The 11909-nt window shown below is 35.1% G+C and overlaps 1 protein-coding gene across 1 annotated transcript; it reads right to left on the bottom strand.

Annotated features, from left to right (window-relative positions):
* Window positions 1-1886: 1886 nt before the first annotated feature.
* sp5l (Sp5 transcription factor-like) lies at window positions 1887-4559 on the bottom strand. Its single transcript, XM_051096138.1, has 2 exons — window positions 4076-4559; window positions 1887-3528 (listed from the first exon to the last, which is right to left on the bottom strand). Exons 1-2 carry the CDS (start codon window positions 4127-4129, stop codon window positions 2494-2496), a joined length of 1089 nt encoding a protein of 362 aa, XP_050952095.1. The 5' UTR covers window positions 4130-4559; the 3' UTR covers window positions 1887-2493.
* Window positions 4560-11909: the final 7350 nt, after the last annotated feature.

Raw genomic sequence — 11909 nt, 5'->3', positions numbered from 1 at the left:
AACACAAGAGTGTTTTGGGACACACAATGTTTCCTTCTCTGCTGTTTTCACAGATGTTTGTTGTGTGATGTCACTGAGGATGTGTATTCGTGGAATAGGGGACACCGGGGCTAGTTGTCACACTTAGATGGTTTTCAAAGTGGGATTATTTCCGAAAGTCAGTTTTTGTATAGAAACAAACCTACAAAAAGACCCAAGATAGCTGATGAAACAACAATGAAACCTGCCGTTAAACATTTTATTGGCTTATCAGCAAAATTGTCCAGGAAAACAACTGTAAACTAAATTGTAATGATCATTTGTACAGTATATGTGACCCTGGACCACAAAACCAGTCATAAGGGTCCATTTCAAAAGGCTAAACTTGAGCTTTCCGTTGATGTATTTGTTAGGATCGGGCAATATTTGGCCGTGATACTACTATTTACAAATTTGGAATCTGAGGGGTGCAAAAAAATCTAAATATTGAGAAAATCACCTTGAAATTTGTCCAAATAAAGTTCTTAGCAATGCATATTACTAATCAAAAGGTTAAGTTTCACTATATTTACGGTAGGAAATTTACAATATATCTTAATGGAACATGATCTTTACTTAATATCCGTAATGATTTTTGTCATAAAAAAAAAATTGATCATTTTTGACCAATACAGTGTATTATTGGTTATTGCTACAAATATACCCGTGCTACTTATGACTGGTTTTGTGGTCCAAGGTCACATATGACAACTTGTCCTGAAGATATTTTCACCCTGAAAACAAAGTTAAACCCTTCAGTCAAAATTATATTCTAATTTTAATCTAAACTCATACTCTTCACTATATAATTGACCTTTTTTGTATCCCAGTGTGGTTAGTTTCAAGAAATAATACAAAAATATAATGATATTTTCTTCTCTGAGACAAAATTAACAGAATTTATTTGGTTTTTAGTGTCTTTGGATCTGGGTGTTTAAAACTGACTTACAAAATCACTGCTAGAGAAAATCAACATTTGTGTATTTAGACTTTTTAAAACCTTTTAGTTATTGTGACAACTTGCCCCAGTGGGGGTTTTAGTGTAGTTTAATCAAAAGCAATTGGTTGGAGCTAGACTTCCTTGTTGAATTTCTTTTTATTAAACTCCATCAGACGCTTAATGTTGACCTGCATGGATAAAAACCTTCACAGCCATTTTTGCTCTGGTGTACCTCAACGTTTGTGTTAAAAAGATAAAGTATATGGGGGAAATGTTAAAAAACAAAAGACCAAAATCATACTGAAGTGTTCTGTTTTCTGGCTAGTGAGTCTAGTTAAAACATGCAGACATCTGGTTAATTTGTCTCTGTTTAAGTCACATTCTAGGCATTCTTCAGCAGTAAAGGGTTCATTTACACACACAGATGGGGGAAGAGAGTTTCTGAGCATTCACTATCACAAAGGTGCCAAATCAAAGCGACTTCTGTCACGACCAGTGGGATATAAACAGCTGGGGGTCCATTCACAGTGAGCTCCAGTAGAGCGCTATCCTCTAGTAACAGTTGTGTGATATTTACACCGGCCATTACGAGACAACATGACTGTGAACTTGACGAGAGAAGGTCAGACCACTGTTCTCATGAATGGCCTGACTATTTACTGACAACTGTAAAATGTCTTAAGACTCTCCAGTCATTTGTCTTTGTTCTAAGTGCTTCCTCGACACCTTCGAAAACAAAGGCCATCTTAAATTAGCATCCTGAATGCTATGACATTAACATTCGAATAAAAGCGAAAACGCTGAGATCCGACACGTCGTGTTAGATTTAACATTAGCCATTTGCTGAACTTCACACATCTGTTAAAATGCACTAAGTGTGCTTGACGCTGTGAAGAAATGAACAAAACAAAGCACAAGATTTGGATTTGCACAGTTATTCGTGTTTATTAATATTTCACATGCTGGTCTTTATAGAACTGTGCACTTTATAAACATTATATACATTTGGTTCATGTCTTGAAACTATAGGGATTTAGATTTAGAGTGGAATAGATTTACAGCAGTGCCATTCTATGCAAAAAAACAAGACCTGACAGGAAATACTGTTGGAAAATTTTGCAACCACAACTTGATGAATTTAATATAAGGCATCAATTTTCCCTAAAAAATAGAGAAAGCAACAACAAAATGTAAACAATGACATTTTCACCAAGGAACAAATGATTGTGCTGTTCAGAGAATTTTCTTTTTAGTGGAATTGAATCTTTAAATAAATGTGCAAGGGCAAAGTTTGGTCATAAGAAGTCTTTGCATCCAGAGCCACAAAAAATCACTTTTATGAGCTCTTATCAATCTATAGTCTCTTTAAAGTCTCAATTTCGGTGCAGCATGGTGTGTGTTTGACAACAGGCCCATGCTCCTATTGCTTTTTGGAATATCTGTTTAGCCATTTCACCTTTTATATAAACATTTTAGATAATGCAAATGGCCTCAGGTCTCATTCCTGATATATTGAGTTCTGCATTCAGCGTCCTTTACTCTCTCTTAATGTTGCTTAGCAGTGCATCAGTCCCGCTGTGCGAAGGCTGACTGGACCGGCTCTTCCTGCTCTGGTGGGTCTTCACATGCTTGGAGAGGTGATCGCTCCGCATAAACCTTTTCCCACACTGCTGACAGCCGAAACGCTTCTCCCCGGTGTGCGTGCGAAGATGCCTCTGCAGCTCGTCTGAGCGCGTGAAGCTCTTTCCGCAAAAGAGCCAGTTGCAGATGAAGGGCCGCTCGCCGGCATGCCAGCGCAGGTGCGCCTTCAGGTGAGAGGTTTTTTTGTAAACCTTCCCGCAATCTGGAATGTGACAAATGTGTAGTCTTTTCTTCCCAAACTCCAGAGCACCACCTCCGCTTCCCGTTGACTGGCAGTTGGGGCATTTGCACCGGCGACAGCGGCGAGTTGAGCTCAACAGACCTTTTGAGGTTCCTTGCAGAAGAGCTGCGATTTGAGGCTGGTGGCCCAAAACCAGTTGGCGCCCCAGAGAAAACGGATGCCCGGAGGGTGCGCTGTTACTCTGAGGGAGACTCCACCACTGCTGGCCATCCTCAACGTGTCCACCTGGCAGGTGAGGTCTTCCTGAAGCGTTTTGAAGGAAGCTAGGAAAGTTCTGACCCACAGCGTTGTGCTGCGTGTAGTATGGCGCGTTCCCTTGTGCCTGGGAGGAGAGCATCTTTACTGGAGACAGGTCGAACGAGTAGGCAGATGGAGGCTCGGCTGGAGGGGTGAGAGGGAGCTCATGGTGGTGATGGTGGTGATGATGGTGATGATGGGAGTGCGAGCCCAGGGTGGGCTGCATGTGGCCGGGGAACTGCATTTTGGGCACGGTGAAGGTCATCTGGTGAGCGCTCAAGCTGGAGTTTGGGGCCACGTCGTTGCTCCAGAGCTGAAACATGCTGGATGCGGAGCCCACCGGCCCCTCATAAGGGAGCTGAGACCCCTCCTGCCAAGCTTGACTGCATGTGGTGGCCAAGAAGGAAAGGGTGTTAGGACCACTTTCTGGAGACGAGCTGGGAGTACGATCCTAGGGGGAGAAAACAAATTGTGACTAAATGAACCTTCATACTTTCATATTCATGTATACAGAATTGATTTAGAATTATATTTGCTTTATAAGTTTAATTACAGACTTGTTTTTAGTTTTTATTACTATTTTGGAATTTTTAAATCAATAAATGAATAAATAATTCCAGGATAATAAAAAAAAGCTAAGGCAGCAATTAAACTCGTTTTACTAAATTATTATTATTTTTTTTTTTTACAGTGAATATATTGAATATAATACAAAGTCTTGCCAAAGTGACAACCTTAAGTTAAATACACTTTTTAAGTCACTTTTAATTTAATAACTGTTCTGACGCTTAATATAGTTCATAAAATTGAGGAATAAAAAACTGTGACATTTTAAATGAATGGAAACTAGATGATAGACAGACAGATAGATAGATAGATAGATAGATAGATAGAAAGAAAGAAAAGAAAAGAAATGTACGCAGCGAAAGTTGCGAAAGAGTATCACTATGTAAAAATGAATGATAAAACAATTCATGAAAATACAAAATGTGCAGTACCTGTAAGAAATTGTGCAGGAAATTGTCCGCTCTGGATAAGGTTAACGCAGCCATGTGTGCACCGGAGCTTCAAGATATCCACACCTGCGTAAAGCGCGGCGCGCAGTGCGTAACCGTGCCAAAGTGAGAGCGAAGTGGTGAGGAGCGCGCAAAGATCCTGCTCGGAATGACCCCGTTACACAGCCAGGTTACCGGTGCATGAGTTTAGATGTAGTGATCATCAATAATCCTTCGATTCTCTCTACTCCTGTTCCTTATCGGTTGTAAGAGTCTTTGGCCACTTCGCGCTCTTGCTCCTGGTTTTCTGGGTCCCTTTTTGAAAAGCAGCGGCTTTCAAACCAGGACTCTTCCTTTTGAAGTGCGACTGAAGGGCCTGTCGCAATAAGTCCTGAGGATCATTTCAAAGGCGGTCGGATTGCATCTTCTCTTTATAGGGAAAAGATCCTCTCGACGGGGTCTCTTAAGTATGTATCAGGAGGGCCAGTGAATGGAGGAGAGATGCGGTGGGGGAATATTGGGGAGGGCAATCTTTGGGAGATTAGCAAGAGGGGTGTGTATTATAACGTTCATTTCATTCTAATTTAATTTTGCCAAATGTTAACCTGTGAGAACCCGTTACTTTACAGGTTGCTGTGACCCTGGATCACAAAACCAATCTTAAGTAGCATGGGTATATTAGTAGCAATAGCCAAAAATACCTTGTATGGGTAAAAATCATTTTTTTTTTTTTTTTTTCTGCCAAAAATCAATAGTATATTAAATAAAGATCATGTTCCATTAAGATATTTTGTAAATTTCCTACCGTAAATACATAAAAATTTAATTTTTGAATGCTAAGAACTTAATTTGGACAACTTTAAAAGCGTTTATTATTAAAATCTAAATATTATTATAATTTAGATTTTTTGCAACCTCAGATTCTAGATTTTCAAACCATACATCAATGGAAAGCTAATTTATTCAGCTTTCAGATACATGAATCACAATTTCAAAACATTGACCCTTATGACTGGTTTTGTGGTCCAGGGTCACATATAAGGAAGTTTGTTTACATTTGATATTTACAAGTTTAACGACTGGTTCTTTTTTTCACAAATTAAAAAAGAAATGAATAAACTTGCAACTCACTATCAAGACTTTATAAGCTAGCTAGTTAGTCACAATAATTTCCACTCGACTTTAAGAGTGTCATTTTGATTTTGTCCCATCAGTAATTAAATTAAAAGTGATTAAAAGTGCAACGAGCCACTACACAATATAAGTTTTTTAATTAGCCTACTTTTTAAATTTGAAGGAAAACAATATTTTGCCGTGAAGTTGATGTGTGACGGTTTAATTGGCATCAATATAATGAAATATTTTTTTAATTCCTGCTGCTATTAACATACGTTTTTAGAGGTTTAAAGTATTAAAAATATATACTAGTTCCACTGTAGGCGGTTTGATTCCTCTGTTAATCTGTTTTTTTATCTCTTCAGATGTTATTAGTTGTCAACTGATCGTTCTTGGAAAGATGGCGTATTAATTATGACGCTGAATGCTGTTTGAAGACGATCGAATTAGGCTATTATTCTTGTCCCATTAATAAAAGCGAATGAAGAAGCCATACCAGCTAATCAGGAACTTGTAAAAGTTTCCAACAAAACAAATGAAATAAATCTCTATGCACACTCAGTAGTTCGCACTCTTAAGTGATATTACAAATAAAGAGCCCTGCGTGACATTTTCACACTCCGGGTTCAAGTTAAGGGCGTCATCACATTTAAAGGGATTAAATGCAGAGCATCCAAAGTTCATCTAACACTTTGAGTCTTTCTCTCAGAGAATTTACATTGAAGTCGGAAAGCCGTTTAACATCTTAATACATCGAAAATCCTCACTGCTTTGTGTTGCCTCTCACCTCTAGTCGCATAACAATCGACCTTTGTCCCAGCAGATGCATCGCTTTAGTCTCCTAAAATATACCACAGTGATGGAGAAACGCGACGACACGTAGGAAACGTGCTAAACTTACGTGTCGTCATCGGATCGGTCAAATATGAGTTGCTTTAACATGATTTTTGTCTTTTTGAAATTTTATTTTGAAGACTGACTTTAAAATAGGGCTAAACTAATGTTGTTCCGCCCATTAATGACTGTTTAGACTGAGTGGTTTCACTCACACATATTAAAAGAAAGAAGAAAAACGTTGTTCTATGATATATAGATGGGATTTGTGACATTGCTGTTAAATTTTATATTTGCATAATATGACAGGCCCACAAAGATCATGCCTTGTGTCTTGTTAACTTTACATTAAGAGTGTTTTTGCCTCATGTTATTAAAAAAGAGTCCTCTTTTATAATAACTAATAATGAATGTTTTCTAGGACTGCTTAGAGTTTATTAAAATAAAAAGAAATACTCCATAATATTCATAAAAAAAAAGCATGAACAAACCATCAACATTCATTCTCCAAAATTAGCCTGCAAAATGTGTAAAGCTCATGTTAGAGAGACTGAATTTTAAACGCAACATGATAAGCTGCATATCTCTGCACTGTATGGGGGCAATTAGGGTGTGTAATACTAATAAAACTAAATAATAGTCAAAAAAGGGGGAACAGGTAGAGGACGGAGGTTTACCGCATCAAATATCTGGTCGCTTTACGTAGGGGAGGCTGCTTCTGTCTCCTTTTGCGTGCTTTATTACGGAGCAGAAGTTGTTAATTACCCAGATTCTTATTTCCTGTCCCCTAAACCCCCCCCCTCCTTCCCCCAGCCACCCCCACTCCTCTCACTGCCTCCCAGATGAGTGTCTTTGAAGTGCAAAGTACGCTCTCCTCACTTTGAACTGTGCAAACAATGCTCCAGTGGTTGTGCTTACCTTCCCCATGTTACCTCATTTAAATAGACCTGGATACGGCTTACGCTGTGTTCAAGGGAAAACTCATTTCCAAAGCAAGCGCAGATCCCAGCCTTCATTAGGCAGCTGTAGAGATGGCAGGCAATCAGGAGAACTGCCTTTAACAGAGGTTTCGGCTGCTGTTAGGTGGCCGCACACTATTTCCTGAGCATGATTAGTTTACTGCATCCGTTCAGGCATAAAATGCTTGGCTCCTAAATTTATATGGTTTGAACTGGAATTACGTTGTTTAAAATTATGCTTTAAATTGCTATCTTCATTCTATATTATCCCTTTTATCAATTTATATGTGACCCTGGATCACTGGTTATACTGAATAAAGCTGAATAAATAAGCTTTCCATTGATGTATGGTTTGTTAGGATAGGACAATATTTACTCAAATACTATTTGGAAATCTGGAATTTGAGGATGCAAAAAAAATCAAAATACTGCCTTTAAAGTTGTCCAAATAAAGTTTTTAACAATGTATATTACTAATCAAAAATTAAGCTTTCTTATATTTAGAGTAGGAATTTTACAAAATATCTGATCATGGAACATGATCTTTACTTAATTTCCTAATGATTTTTGTCATAAAAGAAAAATCAATAATTTTGACCCATATAATGTATTTTTGGCTATTGCTGCAAATAAACCCCAGCGATTTAAGACTGGTTTTGTGGTCCAGGGTTACATATATGATATATGAAGGGATATATGAAGGATATGGATATATATAGAATATGTAGAATTTTTTATAATGTATAAAATGTTTGACACTATTATTTTTTTTTAGTATGTAATTGAAATATTATTCTAAATAATGGATGTAAATGGTCATAAATTAAATATAATGTATAGATATGTGTGTAAGATAAAATATATTAGTTCCCATAGGCTTTTAAATTTCAGTTTAAACCATTATTTTTAAGTTATAAAAATTATTCTGATTTATCAAATAATTTATCAAGAGAGAACATAAAGTTACATGTATGTGTTTAGTATAGAGATTTAATTTATTTCTGCAATCTAATTTCTAAAATGCATTATTGAGCCAGACATCAAGATTCTTACTTTTCTCTGTCGTAAAATCCAAAAGAAAATAGATACAAGATAACCCATGGTTAAAATATTAAATATCAATAATTATATTATATATAAAGAATATAACATATAGAATATTATGTTTGTCATTATGTAATCTCAGATGAATATCATTTTACATAATGGTAAATAGCTAGCAAATTCATTCTAATTTATCATATATTCATATTTAATGTTTTTTTTTTTTTTGTAAAAAGTCTTTTCTGCTCACCAAGCCTCTGATCTAATATAGTTTTACTATTTAAAATAACTGTTTTCTATTTGAATATATTTTAAAATTTATTCCTATATGATCAAAACTAATATTTATTATTAATAATAATAATATTTAAAACAGTTTTTATTTTTTAATTATTTAATTTTTATTTTGTTATTTTTTGGGGGAAAGAAATTATAGAAATTAATACTTTTATTTAGCAAGGATGCTTTAAACTGAACAAAATCGATGATACTTATATTTATAATGTTACAAAAGATTTCTGTTTCAGATAAATGCTGCTGTTCTGAACTTTGATTTCATAAAAAAACCTAAAAAAAATTCTACCCAGATGTTTTCAACGTAATAATAATAATAATAATAATAAATGTTTTTGAGCAGCAAATTAGCATATTAGAATGATTTCTGAAGGATCGGTTTTATTTTAAATATTAAAAATATTTTACTTTGGATCAAATAAATGCAGGCTTGGTGAGCAGAAGAGATTTCTTTAAAAAAACATTAAAAATCTTACTGTTCAAAAACTTTTGACTGGTAGTGTATATGTATTATATATAGATTTAATTTAACTCTACAATGTAATTTCTAAAATGACAAAATGTAAAATCCATTCATTCAAAGATCAATGTCCTCATAAAATGAGCAAAACAATGGCAGGCATGTTGTCAAGCTGTTTTTTAGCATGTCTGGAGGGCAGTTTAAGAGTCTCAGATCGCTAAATTGTCCCAGCTGTCTTGACCATCTGCACTCCAAACAGCCAGCCACAAGCTTTTGTACTGTTGGCCATCTCCAAAAGCCAGTTTACAGCCCCACATGGACTAAATGACTCGAAACCCCCAACTTGACAAATGTGGCATAATGGATGAGACAGAGCGCATGTAAAAACCTGCTGCCCCCTGCATCTTTCCAGCTAAAACACTAATCAATGCAATCAGGAACGGCACTGGTCATAATTACCACGACAGAGTCAAGGAATGTTGAACAGTTTAGGATGCTGAGGATGCTGAACTGTAGGTCTGGCTTACTGATGATTTTTGCAGAAATATTTAATTGCCATGAGCTTTCATTTAAGGTTCATATAATGCATCTTTAGAACACATGAATTTGTAATGGGCATTATAAAATAGAAAAAAAATTTGAGGCATTGGAGGTTCTTGCATGGCAGAGGCCTCAAATATCCTATATTTATACCCAAGGAAATGAAATATATGGAACCTGTTTACACCACAAAATGAAAAAAATAAATAGTTAATTGCGACTTTCTTCTCACGATTCCGACTTTATATCTCTCAATTCAAACTTAGTTTTTTGCAGTCTTGAGAAAATGAGCCACAAGTGTAAGATATAAACTCAGAATTCAGATTTGCTCACAATTCTGACTTTTTTCTCTGCATTCTCAGTGTACATATTGCAATTCTGCTTTTTGTTTTCGCTACAGAATAAAAAATAAAAAGGTAACTGCACTTTTTTCCTCACTATTCTGACTTTCTCACAATTGCGAATATCTCATAATACTAAATAACTTTTTTTTATCTCGCATTTTTGACTCAGAATTCAAACTTTGTTTCTTGTAGTCCTGAGAAAAGAAGTCACAACTGCTAGATATAAACAGAATTTTGAGATATAAACTCAGAATTCAGATTTTTTCCTCACAATTCTGACTTTTTTCTTAGAATTTTGTTTACATCTTGCAAATCTGACTTTATTCTCTGAATTCTTGAGTTTATACATCACAATTCTATTTTCTGTGTGTTTCTGCCACAGAATAAAAAATAAAAAGGTAAGCTTTTTAATCTCAGATTTCAGAGTTTATATCTCACAATTCGAACTTTGTTTCTTGTAGTCCTGAGAAAAGAAGTCACAACTGTGATATAAACAGAATTGTGAGATATAAACTCAGAATTCAGATTTTTTTTCCTCACAAGACTTTTTTCTTAGAATTTTAAGATTACGTCTTGCAAATCTGACACTTTTCTCTGCATCCTGAGTTTACATCTTGCAATTCTGTTTTTTTTTTTGTTTGTTTCTGCCACAGAATAAAAAATAAAAACGTAACTGCAACTTTTTCCTCACAATTCTGAGTTTGTCTCACAGTTCAAATTTTGTTTCTTGCAGTCCTGACAAAAAAAGTCACAACTGCAATATAAACAGAATTGTGAGATATACACTCAGAATTCAGATTTTTTTCTCAAAATTCTTACTTTTTTCTTGGAATTTTAAGTTTACATCTTGCAAATCTGACTATTTTCTCTGCATTCTGAGTTTACATCTTGCAATTCTGTTTTTTGTTTGTTTCTGCTACAGAATAAAAAATAAAAAGGTAACTGCAATTTTTTTCTCGCAAATGTGATTATTTCATAATACTAATTAACTAACTTCATATCACAATTCTAACTTTCTTTCTTGCGGTCCTGAGACAATAAACAGAATTGTGAGATATAAACTCAGAATTCAGATTCACGTTGCAACTCTGTTTTTTGTTTGTTTCTGCCACATAATAATAAAAAGGTAACTGCAACTTTTTCCTCACAATTCCGAATATCTCGTAATACTAACTTTTTATCTCACTTTTTTTTTAGCTCACTGAGTTTATATCACAATTAAAACTTTCCTGCAGTCCTGAGAATCACAACTGTGATATAAACAGAATTGTGAGTTATAAACTGAGAATTCAGATTTTGTTTCCTCACAATTCTGCCTTTTTTCCGTAGAATTTTAAGTTTACATCCTGCAAGTTCATGTTGCAACTCTGTTTTTTGTTTGTTTCTGCCACAGAATAAAAATTAAAAAGGTAACTGCAACTTTCTCTCACAATTCTGACTTTTTCCTCAAAATTGTGAATATCTCATAATACTAATTAACTAAGTATCTCACATTTCTGAATTTATATCTCACAATTCAAACTTTGTTTCTTACAATTCAATAGGAAAATATATTTCAAATGCCTCAAAACCTAGCAGGAATTTACAAATAATGCCTGATGTTTTTTAATTAGTACATTATCAGCTGATCTCTTTTAAAGGTATATAAAGGTTAAAAGTACAAATGAAAGATTTGAATAAGAATTTGAATAAGTTAGGATTAGAGTTATTTTGCACTATGAAATGCTTACATAAGCCATTTTGAAACTATGAAATAAATTGTCAAAAAATAAATAAATAAAAATAAATGTGTGCATGTGTATGAAATGATTTTAACAACTGTCCATTTGCATTAATGTGAGATGGAATTCCATCATTTGTGTGTGAAAATGCAAAAGCACAAAAATCTACTTGTCAGAGAAACTTTTATCATTACTAGGGGCACTTGAAGTTTGTTTGCATTTTGTTTTTCAGTACTCTTAACAACTTCAGAAGTCAGATCACAGGAGCCTGTGATCAAAGCAGCTTTCGGTTAGTTCAGGAAACACAGGAGCTATACCCCATGCTTTGATATTCTACATCAATATTTCAATTCAACAATCGCTTGACATGCGCCTGCACTCCCTGAGACGAAAGACGAAAGGAAAGAGTGAAACGGAGGGGGTACTGGAACTGTATATAAAAGCGAGAGTGAAGACTTTACAGCAAGAAACAACTCCCTTCCTCAGCACCGATCTGCCTCGTCTGTCATTTAAATACACACTGAC

Source organism: Labeo rohita, chromosome 23 (genome assembly GCF_022985175.1).
Source record: "Labeo rohita strain BAU-BD-2019 chromosome 23, IGBB_LRoh.1.0, whole genome shotgun sequence".
NCBI lineage: Eukaryota > Metazoa > Chordata > Actinopteri > Cypriniformes > Cyprinidae > Labeo > Labeo rohita.
Note: the sequence above shows the minus strand (reverse complement) of the source record. Positions and strands in the feature narration are given on the sequence as shown.